Genomic DNA, 20050 nt, shown 5'->3' on the forward strand with positions numbered 1-20050 from the left:
CAGACATGTGTTATTGAAAAGTTCTCTGCTTTATCTTCTAGCTTGTATTGGACAAAGATTTGTGCAATTGAGGGACATTCTATAGTAAACCGGAAGTTTACTGATTCCAATACTTTCGTACTTTGGCATGATCGTCTGGGACATCCAGGATCAATAATGATGAGACGAATCATAGAAAATTCAAATGGGCATCCATTAAAGAACTTGAAGGTTCTTTCGAATGGTAAATTTTCATGCAATGCTTGTTACCAAGACAAGCTGATTGTGAGGCCATCACCAACAAAAGTTGGGATTGAGTCACCCGCATTCTTGGAACGCATACATGGGGATATTTATGGACCCATTCACCTACCTAGTAGGTCATTTAGATACTTTATGGTCCTAATAAATGCTTCATCTAGATGGTTTCATGTGTGCCTTTTGTTATCTCGCAACTTAGCATTTGTAAAATTATTGGTACAAATAATACGATTATGGTACAATTTCTCGATAATTAAATTAAGTCTATTCGCCTTGATAATGCTGCAGAATTTTTATCCCAAGCATTTAATGATTATTGCTTATCGATTGGGATAAGAGTGGAATATCCTGTACCCCATGTTCACACTCAAAATGGCCTTACTGAGTCATTAATTAAACGTCTGCAGTTGATAGCAAGACCATTGCTTATGAAAACTAAGTTGCCCACTTCTATTTGGGGTCATGCAATTTTGCATGCTGTAACACTTGTTCGTCTTAGACCGATAAATTATCTTAAATTTTCTCCGTTGCAATTGATTTTTGATCAAGAGCCTAATATATCTTATTTGAGAATTTTTAGGTGCAGTGTATATGTGCCTATAGCACCACCAAACTGAACCAAGATGGGCCCCCAAAGAAGATTATGAATTTATGTTGGGTTTGAATCACCCTTCATTATTCGGTATTTTGAACCATTAAAGGGAGATATGTTCACTGCTAGATTTGCAGATTGTCGGTTTGATGAGATAGTTTTTTCAAAATTAGGGGGAGAAGATAGTGACATCAAAAGAGAAATTTTATGAAAAAATTCATCACTATCTCATCTTGATCCACGTGCTTCTATTTGTGAGCAAGAAGTACAAAAGATTATTCATTTGCAGAAAATTACAAATCAAATGCCAAACGCATTTACTGATTTGAAAAGAATCACCAAATCACATATTCTTGCAGAGAATATCCCAATTTGAATTGATGTCTCTAAAGGACCATCCATTAGTGTCATAGCTAATAAATCTAAAGCACGCTTGAAGCGTGGCAGACCATTAGGTTCTAAGGATCGAAATCCTATAAAAAGAAAAAGAAATGGTCAAGATGACACTACGAAAGATCCTCATATGGAATCTCAAGATTTGAGCAATGCTGATATTCTTGAAGGAATGAATAAGCCTGAGACTCAAGAAAATGAGGAATTATCAATAAATTCAAGTGATGTTGAAACTAATTTGAATCGATCTGAAATAGTAGTGGATCATATCTTTACATACAATATTGCAACAAAAATCATGCAAGATAGAGAAGATCTTGAACCTCGATCTGTCACAGAATGTCGACAAAGAAATGACTGACCAAAATGACAAGAAGCAATTCAATCTGAATTGAATTCAATTGCCAAACGTGAAGTATTTGAACCTATAACTCAAACACCTAATGGTGTTAAGCCAGTTGAATATAAATGGGTCTTTGTGCAAAAAGAAATAAGAAAAATGAAATACAAAGATATAAAGCACGCCTTGTTGCATAAGGATTTTCACAAAGGCCTGGTGTCAATTATGATGAGACATATTCACCAGTTATGGACGCAATAATATTGTGTTATCTTATTAGTTTCACTATCCATGAGAGACTTTAAATGCATTTGATGGATGTGGTAACAACCTATGTATATGGATCACTTGATAATGAGATATACATGAAAATTTCCAAAGGATTTAAAATGCCGAAAGCATATAGTTCAAAGCCTCAGAAAATATATTCCATTAGATTGCAAAGATCATTGTATGGTTTGAAGCAATTTGGACGCATGTGGTATAACCATCTTAGTGAATATTTATCTAAAGAAGGTTATAAGAATGATGAAATTTGCCTATGTGTTTTCATAGAGAAAACAACGTCAGAGTTTGTTATACTTGTTGTCTATGTTGATGACATAAACCTTATTGGAACGCCAATCGAACTTCAAGAGGCAATTGATTACCTAAAGAAAGAATCTGAGATGAAAGATCTCGGAAAGATAAAGTTATGCCTTCGTTTGCAAATTGAGCATTTGACAAACATTATCTTTGTCCATCAATCTGCCTACACAAAAAAGGTGTTGAAATGATTCTATATGGATGGAGCATATCCATTAAGTACTCTGATAGTTGTTCGATCACTTGATGTGGATAAGGATCCATTCCGACCTCAAGAAAAGAATGAGGAACTCCTTGGTCCTGAAATACCATATCTTAGTGCAATTGGTGCACTAATGTATCTTGCAAATACTACAAGGTCTGATATTGCCTTTTCAGTAAATTTGCTAGCAAGGTATAGTTCTGCTTCTACTAGGAGACATTGGAATGGGATCAAACACATATTGCGGTATCTAAAGGGAACTATTAATATGGGCATATTTTATTCTAAAAAGTGCAGTTCCGATCTTGTTGGTTATGCTGATGCTGGGTACTTATCCGACCCGCATAAAGCTCGGTCTCAAACAGGCTATGTAGTCATGTGTGGGGGTACTGCCATATCTTGGAGATCAACAAAGCAGCTTATCATAGCCACTTCATCCAATCACGCTGAGATTATAGCTATTCATGAAGCAAACCGAGAGTGTGTGTGGTTGAGGTCCATAATATATCTCATTCGAGAAAAATGTGGCTTGAAATGTGAGAAAGTACCCACAATTTTATATGAAGATAATTCAGCATGCATAACACAACTGAAAGGTGGATTCATAAAAGTAGATAGAACAGAGCACATTTCGCCAAAGCTTTTCTATACATATGAGCTCCAAAAAATGGTGACATTGACGTACAATAGATTCGTTCGAGTGATATTGTGGCTGATTTATTCACCAAGCTTCTTCCAACAGCAACTTTCAAGAAGATGGTGCACAAGATCGGAATGCAAATATTCAAGGATGTTCTTATTAGGGGGAGTTAATACGCGCTGTACTCTTTTTTCCTTACGAGGTTTTGTCCCACTGAGTTTTCCTTGTAAGGTTTTTAATGAGGCAGTCTATATGCGTATTGTTAGACATTCAAGGGAGAGTTTTATGATATATATCAATTACAGTGAATGTCTATCAAGATCTATTTGATGTCTATCATGATTTGATGTATTTATCTTTTAGTGTGAAACTAGGAGCAAATTCTCCATATAAATAGAAGGGCTTCCATCATTGTAAATCATCCCTCAAGAGAAGAAATAAGAATAGTTCTCTCTATTCTTTCTACTCTTCTTCTTGTTCTTTATTGTTTTATAACACGTTATCAGCACGAGACTCTACCGTCTCAAATTTGAAGTCTAAGGTATTATTATTTTTCTTTTTTTTTTATGGCCAACAATCTTACGAAGTGTGAGTTCGTTGCCCTTCAAAGTTCGGACAAGAACTATATTTCATGGGTATTGGATGCTGAAATCCACCCAGATGCTATGGGTTTTGGAGACGTCACAAAGAATGAAAATACAACATCTAGTCAAAATCGTGCTAAGGCTATGATTTTCTTGCGTCATCATATTGACGAAGTTCTGAAAATTGAGTACCTTACTACTAAGGATCCACTCGTATTGTGGAATATCCTAAAAGAAAGGTTTGACCACTTAAAGATGGTCATCCTCCCGAAAGTACGATATAAGTGGATGCATCTAAGATTTCAAGACTACAAGTCTGTTTATGAATACAATTCTGCCATGTTTAGAATTTTTTCTCAATTGAAACTATGTGGAGAGACGATCAATGATGACGATATGATAGAAAAGATACTCTCTACTTTTCATGCCTCGAATGTGCTATTACAGTAGCAATATCGAGAAAAAGGTTTCAAGAAGTATACTGAACTGAGTTCTCATCTTCTCGTGATTGAACAAAATAATAATTTGTTGATGAAAAATCATGAGAACCGACCAACTGGATCTGCACCATTCCCTGAGGTGAATGATGTGAACGCTCACTATGCTAGGCGTGAAAAAGGTCGCGACCCTGGTCGTGGACGTGGTTATGGTCGTGGTCGTGATGACTAAGAAAGAAATCCTGTTTCGGGTGTTAATCATTCATCTAACAAAAAGAAAAAAATAAGAAACGTGAAACAATTACTTGTTTCCGATGTGGTGGAAAAGGATACTATTCACGTGATTGTCGTGCTCTCAAACACTTAGTGGACCTTTATCAAGCATCACTAAAGAAGAAAGAGAGAAATCCCGAGGTTAACTTTCTCTCTAAAAATAATGTTGACATCACATGCTTGGATGTAGCAGACTTTTACGAGCACTCTGAAGGAAAGATTGATCACTTGATTGGTGATGGTTTCGTAAACATGGAAGAATAAATGCTTTTAATTTTTTTTATTAGTGATAAGAGTTAGAGAATAAAAATCATGTAAAAGTAGTTGTTTGCATGAGTATTAGTTTTTTAATTTGTATTGATTGGTTCAATTATATTATTGTAATTTATTATTGAAGTGAATGGAATTTCAATTTCATCATTATTAAATAAATTTGAAAAAAGGAAAAAGACGACGACGATACGTGCAACTTGCACGAACTTCTGTTGTGTTCATTATTGCATATTAATATTTTGCATGTTAATATTTTTAGTTTTGCATGTTAATATTAATATTAGTTTTGCATGTTAATATTTTTAATATAATATTCACATATAGTCCTTACTTATTCATATGTGTTCAGAAAATATAATATAATAATATTATATTTGCATATTAACGTACTGGACAAAATATAATATAACAATATTATATTATTATTGTATGTATTGCATGATACTGTTCCGTACTATTAATTATAAATAATATATTATGTATTAGATTCCTTATCAAATATTATATTGTTTCAATAGTTTTTGAACATATTTTTTTTAGTTGCTTAGTAATGTCGGATTAACAATTTTTTATAGTATAAGCTTTCACTTTGTACAAAAATTTAATATATATTTTATTTGGTGTATGTCATTTTATTTGAAGATATGGATAATTTTCAAAGTAAGCTATTAAATTGTGAAGATATATGTTTGATTGATTCTGACACTACGCATGCGATATTCAAAGATGAGAAATATTTCTCTCATCTAAACATGGATAAGATTAATGTCACTACAATTTCTGATAATGCTAATTTGATTGAAGGCTTCGGAAAAACCATTATAATCTTGCCTAAGGGAACTAAACTCATCATAAATAATGCCATGCTTTCTCCTAAGTCTCGGAGAAACTTGATAAGTTTTACAGATATCCTTGAAAATGGTTATCATATCAAGACAATTGATGAGATGAATCTTGAATATCTTGGTGTCATTAAGAATGTCTCTGAGCAGACATGTGTTATTGAAAAGTTCCCCGGTTTATCTTTTGGCCTGTATTGGACAAAAATTTATGCAATTGAGGCACATTCTATATTAAACCGAAAATTTACTGATTCTAATACTTTCATACTTTGGCATGATCGTCTGGGACATCCAGGATCAATAATGATGAGACGAATCATAGAAAATTCAAATGGGCATCCATTAAAGAACTTGAAGGTTCTTTCAATGGTGAATTTTCATGCAATGCTTGTTATCAAGGCAAACTGATTGTGAGGCCATCGTCAACAAAAGTTGGGATTGAGTCTCTCGTGTTCTTGAAACGCATACATGGGTATATTTATGGACCCATTCACCTATCTAGTGGGTCATTTAGATATTTTATGATCCTAATAGATGCTTCATCTAGATGGTCTTATGTGTGCCTTTTGTTATCTCGCAACTTAGTAGTTGCAAAATTATTGACACAAATAATACGATTACGGACACATATTTTGCCTTTGGTCTCTCTATTCTCTTTACTCATTTTCTTGTTCTTTATTGTTTTATAACACTCTTAACATTTTTCATAGCATAATTTCTTTCTTGATTATTCATGCTCTTAACTTCATCGGAGATAGTAAATATGAATTGAGCATACTTTATTCTCTCTAAACTTCACTTTATAAAAATACATCGGGTGTGTTGTTAGTGGCAAAACTAGAATTTTTATTGAAGGGTTCAAAAATAAATATACGAATTAGTCAAAGAGGATTTAATATTTACTTAAAAATAATATAATTTTCCAATCAAGGAATTTTGAATAGATCTTTGAATTCAATTTTCCGGTTCACGAGTCAATTGTGTAAAGTGGTAGACTGGATCGAACCGTGCACTCGCCGGTTCGACTATTTAAAGTTATAAGAATATAAAGAAACAAAGAGTGAAGAATCTGAAAACCCCTAAAACATGGCGAGCGCCGTGATGGAGAAGACGGAGGAAGAGCTTCGCAAAGAGCTCTTTGAACTCAATCGACAGCAGCGTGAGGTCAGCCCTTTCTCTTTCTATATTCTATACTAATTTCCATTTCAATTTACTGATTTTTTCTAGGGTTTATTTTATTTTATTGTGGCTTATATACTACTGGTTAACTAGATTACTGAGAGGCTTAAGGATCCAAGAGGTATTCGTCGCGGTGGATTCTCCGGTGGCGGAGGCGGTGGTCCTCGGAATTTTGCTGCCAATGGCGGTCGACAACGAGGTGTTGTTAGACCTGTAAGTTCTTTTTTGTATGTTTTGAGAGGAAGATTGTTGTGATTTATTTACTGTTTTGGTTGTTGAGTTAAGTGTTTTTGGTTAATTTGTTGTTTAGGCGGAGAGGAATGATGCAGAGGATCAACCAGCGCCTAAAAGACGTATTTCTTCTGCTGTTGTGAAGGTGAACACCGAAAATTCAGTAATCCAATATATGTGTTTGGAATAGCTACTATTTTTTTTTTGCTTAAAAAACACTAGTTATTTACCATTTTTGGTAAATTTATAGCTGAATTGTAGTTTATGCTGGATTAAGGCAATGTCTTTGTAGTTATTGTTGTCGTCTTCGTTCCAAATAGGGAAAAAAATCTCTTTTTTTTGTTGTGTGTTGTTTTCTGAATTCAGATTGAAGAGGGGGAGATTGCAGAGGATGTATCTGGAGTTCCAACGGATACAAATAAGGAAGATGCAGCTGTGGAGGCAAGTCCAAGGGAGGTACCTGTCATCCAGAATGAGAGAAAGCCATCCAATTGGCTCCGGAGAGATGGCTATAAAAGGCCATCCAAAACGGTAAACATACATGTACACCTTTTTTTTTTAGTCCTTATACTTTTTATAAAGATAATGTTGTGTTTCTGCACCTTGGAGACATTGATATTCATTTGCTTCAAATAATGTGTAGGATTTTGATATACCTCCACCGGAGCCTGTGCCTAGAGTGTTGCCCAAAAACGAGGATCCTAAATTGGTTAGTAGGAATAAGAGAATGTTGGGACAGCTGCTGGGGACCTTGGAGGTGAGTGCATAGTTATTTTTCCATGGTTTAGATTTATGTATTTTGAACCTACAACTGGTTCGTAGGTGCCAATCTGGTTCCTTTAATAGTTGAACTGCTATAAATTTCATCTTCTGGGATATGTTTGTGCTTAATTTCTCAAGTTGAAGAACAAGTGATCCATTTAATATTGTCAATGCAACATCAGAATAGTGCTCAATCACCTAAACCAGAAAAGCGGTCTGTAATTCTTTCCTCAGGGAAGTTGTTGAGAATTGCACAACTAAAGAAAGCGGTTCTTGCAACACATACAAAATAAATCTATTCTCCGTCACTGAAACGAGGTAGAGATATGGTGTTACAGATTATAAATCTGCTGGATATTATCACTTAAGCTTGAATGGGCAGCTAAAGACTAACTGAAATAGTTGTCGGGACAATCATCAGAAATTCAAAGCTGAAGGGACTTATCCCAAATTCTATTTCTACCTAAGTAAAAGAAGGGGAGAAGTTCTTGCAAGATCAGTTCTGAGAAGGGATTCAATAATTAATGGTAATTGAACTATGATATTATGAAAGTGTAATGTTTTGCAGATAATGAAGAGAAGAATTTTTTTTTTTTTTTTTTTTTTTTTAAATAGGTATCTTTAAAGAGAAGTCTTTTTTGAGACGAACAAAAAAATTAATATTCATATATATTCAAACTCTGATATTATGACGAAGAAGCTACCGAAAGAGAAAAATGTAATATTCAAACTCAAGTGCTTTCAATTGCTTGGCAAACCATCTCAGTGACTTCATATTTATTTAGTGTTTCTCCTCATATGTGTCTAAAATTTTGGAAATAATCAACAAACCGTTTTTAAGCATCTTTCTGTTCTTAATTTATCAGTTTGATAATATCTCCCTGAAAAGATAATTCTCAATTTATGGCCCTCAGTAGTTCAGTTGTACAATAATTAATTTCTATTTGGTGTGGTGACAATTAGCTCACCTACCTTTGCTCCAATTGTATGTGTGGAATGCTTTCAGAAATTCCGAAAAGAAGACATGAAGCTTTCAGGGACCGAGGCTTACATGCGGAGGTCATATTCTTTGAAAAGGGTGAGTACTCAGATCTTATGTCCTTTCTACTAACGTTGCTTGAATTTTTTTTTTTTTAACAAATAACTTATTGTAGAGGATGTTCTTTTTATTTCTGTTTTACTTTTTTGTTTCTATTTATTTTGTATGATATTGTCTTAAGATGAGCTTAAATGGAGTGACATGGTCACCGAGGATTTTTACAACCAACTCCAACTTGAGTTTAAGATTGAGGTGTGGTAGAGTATTTGCAACTTTATTGGAGGATAAAAAATTATCGGGTAATGAAATTATATGAGTTTTGAGTGTGTGGGTAATGATTTCCTGGTAGCTTGAGCGATAAAATTTAAGGATTTTCCTGATGAATTTAGTTGAATATTTTAATCTTTATGATCTCCAAGAGTCCTTGGACATCTAAATATATCTTACCTGCTAAGAAGCTCTTTTTTCTCATACAATCTACACAAGTTTTTTCTGAGGATCATCAACCTTGGCCTAGAGAAGTATTTTTGACATCAAAATAATGCCAGGCTGAGCAAAGGGCGCGCGAAGAAAGTGAAAAGCTGAGACAGCAGGAGCGTGAGCAGCTTGATGAAAAGCTGAAAAGAGATCTGGTATGTCTCAGCCTAACATTTGAGCAATTCTTGCAATGAAATTCTATGGTAAATCCTAAGATGTGAAATCTAACTTGCAAATCTTTTCTTTGCTTGTCACTATTAAGACTCTTCGCGCACGACTTGCTGCTAAAGCTGAAGAGAAGAGGTTGGAATTGCTGTTTCTTCAGTGGAGTGACCACCACAAAAAACTGGCCAGTTTTATAAGGTATGTTGAGTTAGCCACATCAAATATCAATTCCTGATGCAACCAGCGATGAAGCTTATTCTAGATGACCTGCCTGAGAAAGCACCTGTATGAGTGTTTTCCATTTTCTCCACACTATTTTAGATCTGTGACCAGTGAGTTGTCGTGTTAATTCTTCGATCTTCATTTCGCAGGTTATTTCTTATTTTGGTCGAAATGTCCATATTCACAATTTTATTGACGCGAAGATAAGTTTCTGTTCATGTACAGAATGTTGAAGCTGCTAAATGACTACAAAATCCTTCTTTGCAGCAGTGTAGGTTGATCAATTTTCTGTCCTGGTAAAAGTTCATAACTTCTCTGTATATTTTTTGGCTGTGATATTTCCAGGACCAAAGCCGAGCCGCCAATCTTTTATTCTTTTGCCAAACCATTGGAAGAAGATCCAGCCTTAGTTGAGCAGAAAAAAGATCAGGTAAATAGCAAGCTGCACACATTCGATTGCATTATATTTGACCGAAATATAATTTCCAGCGGATAGAAAATTGCAAATCCACATTTGACGTTGTACAAATCATTTTTTAATAAGTATAGGTTGTACACAGAAAATTGACTTGTTGAGGTGACAGAAAATTATGTTTATGTAACTTTGAAGCTTTGGTAGCGTGAGATTGAAATTCTCTGGTAATGCACGTGTTTGTGGGTAGAAAGGGGAAGGGGGAGTACTGAATGCAGTGCTGTGAATTCTACTGTTGAATGAGCATGTAAGGCTACGTTGTTTGAAAATATATCAAATAGCCTCAAGATTGATTAACTTGTAGACATATGTGTTAAGCTGGAAGACCGTTTGACCCTTTTTTTCGTTTTCAGATATTCCAAGAATGGAAAGCTGCAAGGAGAGAGGAATTGTCGCAATACCAGAAAAGAATTGCTGAACAAAATGTTGCAAAAGCTGAAGAGGAATGGAAAAATATTTTAGAAAGGAGAGCCAATAGAAATGTAGCGAACCTTCAAGAGACAATGGACAAAGAGCTTGAGACTCATAGGCTTGAGCGTGGACCCAAGACTCGAAAGATCCCTGGTGTCAGCAGCAATGAAGATGATGATGTTGAGGATATCAATGTTGCGGAGGATGATATGATGGATGATATGCTCGAAGTGGATGAGAATAACCAGAGGAGTGATGAACATGTAAAAGTTGAAGCAGGTAATGGTAGTCCACAGATTGATAACAATGATCGGCAGGAGATATGAATCTTTTTATCTTATTAAAGGTTTTGTTTGTGTCTGTTATCATAAAAAAAACATAGGTTTAGTTTGCGTTTGTTTTTATTGGGCAGTGATATGTTTTGTGTCATTCTGTGTTTGGTTATCTGTATTACTGTTGTTTATGTTAAACCTTCCAGTTTTGTTGTTTTTGCTCAATGTCTTGTTCCTAGTATTTCAGTAAGAAAAAGAAAAGAGACGCATGAAAATAATTTTCAGCAATTGAATTGTTTTTATAGTTTAAAAAAGAGTAAATACATAATTACACCACTGATTTTGTCCGAGATTTTCAAAAAGATATTTAAATTTTAACATTGACCTATTACCTCACGATTCTCTTTATTTCGTTGCAAACGCATCATTTTTTGTTGAATCTCAGTCACAACAAAGTGAGTGAAGACACGCCAATCAGGTGTTGCCATGTGTCAATTAGGTTTAATTTCATATTTTTTTAATAAAATTCATAATAAATGAATTATTGAATTTTGATACAAAGATTAAGGAAAAAGTATTAAAGACATAAATTTAACAAAATTTTTCATTTTTATCCCCAAAAAAGAAAAAGTTGACCTTGTAATACCTTTTCAAAAGTTAATTGGTTATCAAACCATAAGGGTAAATTTTAAAAAAAAATTCAATGATTCATTTATTTTAAAACACTAATAAATACCTCAATAATTCACTTATTTTGAAACGGAGGGAGTATGATTTAACTGAAAAATGGAGATTTAATGATATGATTTAAAAAAAAAAAAAAGCTTCAATGGAGAAGCTTTAATAGCTGAAGAAGACATTGTGTTGAAGAAGAAATGGTGGGTAGTTAAATGATATGATTTAATTATAAAATGGAGCTTTAATGAATGATTTTAAAAAAAGAAAAAACTTCAATGGAAGCTTTAACGGTGAATTGAGTTGAAGAAGAAAGAGTGGGTGGGTTTGGGGGGGGGGGGGGGGGGGGGGGGGGGGGGAATATTTTATAAAAAAAATAAATATTATTTAAAAAAAAAAGAATATAAATTATATATCAATTATTTTACACGTGACAACCTTTGATTGGTCAAAAAAGTTAAATTCGAGTCCTTTCACGCGTCTGTGGCGCAGGCGCGTGTATATACGCAGAGGGTTAAAATAGTGTATTTGCAACGGATTAAGTAAGAATCGTAGGGTAATAGGTCGAATTCAAAGTTTAAGTGTCTTTTTGAAAATCTCGACAACATCAGTGTATTTACTCTTTAAAAAATCAAATAGTACTCTAATGATAACTGGCTATGGCTTTCCAGAACGGATCTTGCATAATGGAATTAAGAAGGTTAGATAATCCCTATTGAAAACCCAATAAAATTAGACTACAAAATCTGTTCTAATATTAATTAGGAGAAACAAATCCTAATTAGACATGAATCAAGCAAATGTCAAATCCTAATCAAATTTAGTTTCCTATTAAATTTCGAGAAGAAAAATAAAGGAACACATCGTACGTTTGTTTCCTTTTTCCCAATCCTTTTCACTTTAGGATTTGCTTTCTTATAAATATAGCAGTGTCTTGAATTGGTCATTCACTCGTCTGTTTCAAGTGGTAAATGATGGAAGTGGAATCTTGTTGCAAAAAATCATTCATGGGAAAAACATTGGATACGGCGTAGTGGTTGAATACGTCTCTGGAGGTACTCTAAGATCACATCTGTTAAAAAACAGTATCATCAAAAGGTTGTCATTGGATTCCGTAATTCAACTAGCATTGGATGTTGCAAGAGGGTTGAGTTACCTTCATTCTAAAAAAATAGTTCACAGAGATGTGAAGACTACGAATTTAGTTGTCGACAAGAAAGGAAGAATAAAAATAATAGACTTTGGAGTTTCTCGAGTTGAGGCTTCATGTCCAATCGACATGACTGCTGAAACTGGCACCGTAGGTTACATGGCACCTGAGGTTCTTCTTGGTCTACCATATGATCATAAATGTGATGTGTATAGTTTCGGAATTTGTTTGTGGGAGATATACTGCTGTTCAATTCCGTATAGTTGACAAAATCCTCACGCATTTTTATCTATCCAGAGATGCAGGAGGTGGTGCTCATGTTGGAAGCCATCGACACACAAAAGGAGTCTTGTTTCAAGGGATTATAGTGTACAATAGATTGATTAGTTTTGGTTATTGAAGCTTCTATATGTTTAGGCCAAATGTTTCAGTGTTGTTTTTACTGTTATTATAATTTGGTTCTTGAATAGGTAGATACTGAATGGAAAGTCTAAACAGGTGCATTAGCAAGTTTGGCTACGCTTAGCTTCTTCCGCTGAAACATAACTGGAAATGTCCAGTTTAAATAAACTGTATTTTTCACACAGTGGCTGTTGTTGACCTGCTAAGCATCTGAATAGATGTAGATGTAATCCAGGAAAATCTATCACCTAATGAGGATTCTCGGTTGAAGTTGAATAAAAATTGCTCTGAAGTCGATATATCTCTATAATGGAGTATTAGAATTTGTATCATTCAAGTAAATAATTGACATTTAATTGGTGAAATGTTGCGTCATTCAATATAGCACATCATTCCTCCAGAATATTAGGGGATACCATTATAGCTGGTTCAGTTTTTTTTTTTTTTTTTTTTTAATTTGTATCATGCATCAAACATCAGTGATTGCTACCCTATTCAATGTCACCTTAGGTTCGAATATCCACTTTGATATGATGATACATAAATTTGACAGGGATGTCTTCCCGACCTTTTTGAGGAAATTAGAAATTTGACAAGTCCCACAACTTAACAAAAACTGAAAAACACATTAGAGCAACTAGTTCTCTGAAGGTATTAATTAGTACGAGTGCATGAATATCATGGTTTTATTGGAACTGTGCCCGGATCTATCACATTGCCGGTAAAATTCGCTCCACCATCTAACTCTCTGACAAAGGAACTCATGTAGCAGCATGATCGATCGAGAATTTAAAATTTTTAAATAGAGCCACAGGTTAAGGATGAAATTATCAGCAACAGTCTGATAAATTGCTCCACACTGTTTAAGACCATACCGAAGGATACATACTTGTAGATCTTGAATGTGATGGAACTATTTATGCTACCTAAACATATTTTAGTAAAAACAAACAAGCATAAGATAAACGGAAGTAGGAGGCTTGTCAATGGTTTGCATCAGAGCCAGGCAAACCAGCTTTGTGCATATCTGCTATAGTCCCGACAGTTTCTGCAAGATCATTCTTCATTATGGCAACTTTTGACGTAATATACTCTTTATATTTTGAAACTGAATCAACAACAGCAAAGAGTTCACGGGCACACAGCTGCACCTCTTCCTCAGTTTGGGCAATTGTTTCCTGCAATTTGGCCTTTGACGCCTTTGAAAGGTAAACAAAGATAAGCCAGTGAAAATCAAGATTATATATCTAAGACAAGAGAACCCCAGAAGTTGACATCGGCAGAGGACATTTAGAAGTCATGCATTACAATAAATTATGTCTAAATTGCAAAGAGTCTCACCTTCAGAAACTCTGCCGCCTCTCTTTCAACCTGATCCAACTTCCGAGTCTCTGTTTCAACTTCCTCAACTATCCTTCTGGCTTCTGTTGCACAGCTGGATGTGAAGTCCTGCCTTTCTTTCTTTACCAAGTCCAACTGAGCTTCCAACTGACATAAACATAAAGGGTGTTGCAAATAGTCATTGGGCTTCAATGTGTTAAAACGCCACGCCAGAACTACATCGATTACATAAACCTACGAAATTTCTAGCCTTGTGTCTATTTGACAACCAAACCCGCTGGTGTCTCTACCTAATATGATCATGTGAAAGAATTAATAAACCATACAATGTAGGCCTCAAAGGTACCGTCATACATCCCCAAAGATAAATAAAAGATATCTTTTAATCTGATAGACCTTATGTCATTAGAATTATTGATAAACCTTATATCATTAGAATTTGCCAATAATGGTAACAGCACCTAATAAAATTTTTGAATTCAATGCTAAAATTCCAAAATTTCAGCAGCGCAAAGACACATGCAAGCAAGAAGAAAAAGAAGAGAAATATTCTATAGCTAAAGCAAAGCTGTTCAGTATAAATTCAGTTCAGGAAGAAAAGAAACTCAAAAGTCAGCTCATCAAGGCATGATAAGTCAGTACCTTCTAGAATATGGATTATAAATAATTCTACAAGTATCATTCATTACCTAACACATTCTTTTATGTATATTTAAAAATTGAAATGAGATTTTTTCATGCATTTTTGATATCCAAATATGTGCCCGTACATCTGAGAGCATCTCTGCAAGAAGATAGAATGCCACTCATTATATATCATTAGATTCATTACCAATAAATTGTTACTGTTACACAAGATTAAAATCTGTTTGTGTGTTTTTTTTAGTGTGTGTGTGTGTGTGAGAGAGAGAGAGAGAGAGAGTGAGAGAGGGAGGGAGGGAGGAGGGATAGGATGCTGGCTAAAGGGAAGGAAGGAGGAGGGATAGGATGCTGGCTAAACTTACATTATCAATGTGAGCCTGAAGAGCGGCCAGGCGATTCTTCTTTGACTCTACTTTCGTAGCCCTCTCAACTGACTGTTGCTGGAGAGAGATCAACTCTTCCATTTTCCCCATTGAACTCTTTTTCATTTCATCTTCAAAGGATGCAAGAGTGGGCTTTAATTTCTTTTTGTAATCTATACCTAATACCTCCGCTGGTGAGGACCCTTGGGCATTCAATTGATACTGAAATTCATTTCCTAGCTTTAACCTGAAATTTCGAATGAGGGTATTTTGTTGTCAGAGTCATCAAGGAAAATACAGCGAGCAACAAGTAGAAGGAAAGTTCTACTGCAAACCAGAGAAAACGTACAAAAATATGCTTGCACGATCGCACTTTGACTGACCTACCTTCAAAATTTCAATCTTAACCCCTTCCAAATTATGATCTAAATCAAAAAATTGTAAAATTACAACTCCAAAAGTTCAAACTGATAAGTCAATACTACTTTATAAGTTCGAATCAGATGTGACACCTTTTCAAACAATTTGTCTACTTTCCAATTGTGAACTCCTGTTACTATATTCAATATAATAATCAATTCAAAGGTTTTACTCTCAAACTCCAAAAGAGCTGGCCACTGTCATTTAAAATGGGATATAGGAAGTATACCTTACGGAAAAGAAAAGAATTTTTCAAGCAGCAACAGGAATGCAAAGTTAACTAAGAAAAGATTGTTGCATAGAGACACTCCCATTAAAACAGATGATACACCTGTTTCTTCCACAATTCAGATGCCTTCATCCAGGAAAAAGAGAAAGTCATACTACGGTAATCTGAAAAGTTCAGGTGGCTAATACAAGAGAAACAAGGGTCTAAATTTCTCTAAATAACTCTGTGGGGGGGGCGGGGCGTGGGGGGATGATGATGGATGAGAAGTACGCCTATCTGGAAGAAGAAATTCGATATACTTTCCTTATTACACAAAAGGAAGACATGCATGAGGCTAAGAAAAACAAAAAACAACAGAAATAACATCAAAAATCGCCGCGTAATCCAACAATAAAATAAATAAGATATAGCCATGAATTTAGCATAAAAATATTCTTCATGAAGGACTGTCATATCACTGTAAATGCAAAACTCGAGTCCAAAACAGCACTTCCACAGTCAGGCATGATACATCTAAGTCATGCAGAGACGACAACAATTAAGTGAAGGACGAATTGCACTTTCAAGAAATAATAGTGCACTCGACCCACTGATAGAATTAAAAAGCCGAGGCATGATGCAGCCTTAGTTTCTAACAAGAGTGATTGGAGAAGCTAAATTCGAGAATCTATAAGCATAAGGTATGATGATAATCTTAGCATTTGCCTTCTGACTAGCATAATGTTCCTCATTCATGTCTCAAGTGAAAGTTTGGTGGAAGCTAAATAGTGATTCTCATACATCATCATAGCCAACAGTGATGCAATAAATTCATGCCCAAAGAACAACAAACATTCTGCTAAATGGAAGTTAAGTCGATCTTAATTAAAACAACGATAAATAACAGGAGTGGGGATGACAACCTCCTGATAGATTGGTTGCATTCAATCATTAGCTCCTCGAGCTTCTTGAACATGCTCCCAATCGCAGAGTCGAGGTCCCAAGCCTTCTCCTCCCATTCAATCCTTTGGTTCTCAATATCCCCGATATCCCTTTCCAAAGCATGCAACTCCCTCTTCATCCTATCTGCATCCCTGGAATTAATCCCTTGCTCCTCCACCCTCTTCTTCAACTCCTCGTTTTCGGCACAAATGCTCTCCTTCTCCACAACCTTAGCCTCTAACCCTTTCTCTTTCTCATCCACCATCTTCTCCAATGTCACTATATGCCCTTCTAACTGTTCAATGATAGCATGAAACTTCTTCACGTCCTCCTCCAATGCGCTCTTCTCATTCTCCAACACCTCTCTCTCTGATGGTCCTGTCTTCATTGCTTCCAACTTCTCCTCTTGAGCCTTCACATTCCCCTCCAAAACATTCACATTCTCAATCAACTGCTCCTTATGCTGTTCCAATTCGATCATAAATTGACGATCCAATTCATCTACTTCTTCATCTTTCCCCCTAAAGTACTGCAAATAGCTCTCTATAGTATAGCTCAATTCCTTATTCTCCGGAGCAAGTGGCTGACCCGAATTCAACCGGTGATCATCAAATTTACACAACTGAACAAGCCAGTGAATTACTGCAAGTAAACTAGGCCACGAATGAGGTGTCCCAGGGGCACGTAATGCAGATTTGTTCAATTTCACAGGGCAATTTAGGGATTTCAGTAGGACTTGTAAATTATCTTCGAGTTTATTCGACTCTACTGTGCTAAATCCAAACCTCGAGAGGATGAATTTTAGGGTTTCGGTGATATCTCTAGCAGAAGGAAGAGGTGCTTTAAGAGTAGGAAGATTGTGAGAGGAAAGGTAAGCATTAATTGTACGCATAGCAGAATTTTGATAGGATCGATCGGAGATAGGGATAGCGGAGGACCGGGAGTTTATACCGGCAGATGAAGGCCGGCTACTGGCGAAGCTTGCATCGGAATCACGGCCGCCGGTGGATAGAAATTGCCGCGGATCGTTGATCGGAGTCGGCGGTGGATGTCGCCGTTCCGGTACTACGGAGTTAGTACGACGGCGTCCGGCGCCTCTCATTGTCGGAGAATTCTGCTGTTGATATCTGTTCCGGCTTTTGAAATTGTGAAATGAGAAATGGCGCGGTCTTCTAGAGAGTTCAATAAGTATATTTTTCAAAATAAATTGGGTCTTTTAAATTTATGAAAATTCAAGTAAAAAATTTTGATTTTCATCAAATATTCGACGAGAACAACAATAACATACCCAGTAGATCTGAGCAGGTAAGTGTACGTAATCTATACCATTATCTCAAATATTTGACAACCTCTTTTATTTTTCCCTCTTCAGATGCTTTAGCCTTTTTTGCTATCTTAATGCTCCAAATTCATAATCTTCGAGTTAAAAATAAAAGGTATTTACTATCCGATTGATTACTTTCGTCTAACAAATTATGTAGTTGTAATATAATAATTCATTTATCACTTTAATTTTTAATTAAGGAAAAAGTCTAACATATTCATCAAGATTGGCCTTGATAAAAGTTTTGATCAATTAGAATATTCTCGCGCAATATTTTAAGAGATAAAAATGAGACATAGTAAAATTACAGTAAGATGATTTAGATGTTCCATAAAATTTTATTTTAGAGTGTGAATTCAAATAAAAAATTCTCTAAGTTATAATTAAAATCGCTAGATAAATATTTAATTTAGCACTATTAGAAAACACAAATATCTTAATACGCTCAATTTCTCAATCGAATTATACATGTTATTATCTTTTGAGAAAAAAAAAATAGGATAAGAAAACGACAAATGAGATAAAGAATTATAAAGTGATAAATTAAAATTTTACTGAAAAGATAAAAAATTAAATAACTAATTAGTCGAGCTATTAAGATTTTCTTGACATACCAATTAACCAAGAGCTATTATCTATGAAAACCTTATCAAGAAAAAAAAAACGCATGATAATTTGGAAAAATATGACAACGGGTGTGTTTGGTACGAAGGAAAATGTTTTCCATGGAAAATGTTTACTTGGAAACAAGTTGATTTTTTACTTATTTTCTTATGTTTGGTTGGTGGATGGAAAATATTTTCCAAAAAATATTTTATAGTGTTTGATTGGTAAATGAAAAAATATTTTTCAAAACATACATTCTAGTGTTTAGTTAAAGCGTAAAAATACATTTTAGAAAACTAATTTTTAATCTCAAAAAATACTTTTTTTAGGGTGCGTTCGATATGAAAGAGGAAAAATATTTCTAGAAAAATAAGTTATTTCTTACTTATATTTGTGTGATCGTTATGCAAATTGGATAAATATATATTTTCTAAAAGTATTTCTATATATTTAACAAAAATAATGAAAACGAATAGGATAAAAAGAGTGGGATAAGAAAAAAGTTTTGAATTTATTTTAAAAAATAAATTAAAAATATGAATTTTTTTGGAGAGGGGGTTGGTAGGTTGGGATTGTCAAAATAGGTAATAAGGGTGAGGTAAGAAAATAATTTTAATTTATTTAAAAACAAATTAATTTTTTTGGGGGGGTTGGGGGGCTAGTAGGGGTGGGGGTGGGGGAGATAGAGCAGAGAAAATTGAAGGGAAGGTGTTTTTTTAAGTCTTGAATAAAGGATTGATGACATTGACCAACTTAAGGGGTCAAACATCATTAGAAAACTTGATTAAGTTAATTGTGAACTTGATTAATATTTTCAAAACTTTCTAATCTTTTCAAAAATACAAATCAACCCAACCCATACCCCTTTTCAATCCAAATCAACCAGTCTCTCTCGACAGCTTCTCTCAACTCTTTCCCAACCAACAATTCTGCAAAATTTCTCCCTTCAACCTCCGGTGACAAATAGTCAGGCGAATTTCTTTTCGACTTTCAACCGTTAATTGACGTGAAGACTTCTCCGGGGACAACAACTTTGAGTTCGTCATCGTCCTATTTCCTTTTCACAGGTAAAAAATTACGAAGAAACAGAGGAACTTGAGCCAACTACTCTTCTAGTATTGAAATGTGGACTGAATAAAACCCTAATTTCTAGCATTTTTTCTTCTTCTTGTTGTACTGTTATTCGAACTTATTGGTGATTTTTTGTTACAATTGATGTTCTTAGTGTGTGTGTGTGATGTGTTGGTGTTGCTGGGTTGATTTGTTATTTGTCTTGGTAAAAATAGTGTTACAACAGATGAAACATCTGATGTAACAGATGAAACATATGATGTGACAGATGAATAC

General features: G+C 34.9%; 3 protein-coding genes across 3 annotated transcripts; 2 read left to right on the top strand and 1 right to left on the bottom strand.

Moving 5' to 3' along the window:
- The first annotated feature begins 6168 nt into the window (after window positions 1–6168).
- LOC107839979 (pinin) lies at window positions 6169–10856 on the top strand. The gene is made up of 10 exons (XM_016683663.2): window positions 6169–6565; window positions 6674–6793; window positions 6891–6956; window positions 7178–7342; window positions 7455–7568; window positions 8580–8651; window positions 9161–9244; window positions 9352–9452; window positions 9822–9906; window positions 10302–10856. The coding sequence occupies exons 1-10, from the start codon at window positions 6488–6490 to the stop codon at window positions 10683–10685; spliced, it is 1269 nt and encodes a 422-aa protein (XP_016539149.1). The 5' UTR covers window positions 6169–6487; the 3' UTR covers window positions 10686–10856.
- A 1096-nt stretch (window positions 10857–11952) lies between these two features.
- Window positions 11953–12723, top strand: LOC107879420 (serine/threonine-protein kinase STY8-like). The gene is made up of 2 exons (XM_047395620.1): window positions 11953–12006; window positions 12211–12723. The coding sequence occupies exons 1-2, from the start codon at window positions 11953–11955 to the stop codon at window positions 12721–12723; spliced, it is 567 nt and encodes a 188-aa protein (XP_047251576.1).
- A 776-nt stretch (window positions 12724–13499) lies between these two features.
- On the bottom strand, window positions 13500–18037 carry LOC107839980 (kinetochore protein NDC80 homolog). Its single transcript, XM_016683665.2, has 4 exons — window positions 16755–18037; window positions 15204–15450; window positions 14200–14346; window positions 13500–14057 (listed from the first exon to the last, which is right to left on the bottom strand). Exons 1-4 carry the CDS (start codon window positions 17873–17875, stop codon window positions 13842–13844), a joined length of 1731 nt encoding a protein of 576 aa, XP_016539151.1. The 5' UTR covers window positions 17876–18037; the 3' UTR covers window positions 13500–13841.
- Between the last annotated feature and the right edge of the window lie 2013 nt (window positions 18038–20050).

Source organism: Capsicum annuum, chromosome 8 (genome assembly GCF_002878395.1).
Source record: "Capsicum annuum cultivar UCD-10X-F1 chromosome 8, UCD10Xv1.1, whole genome shotgun sequence".
Taxonomy (NCBI): Eukaryota; Viridiplantae; Streptophyta; class Magnoliopsida; order Solanales; family Solanaceae; genus Capsicum; species Capsicum annuum.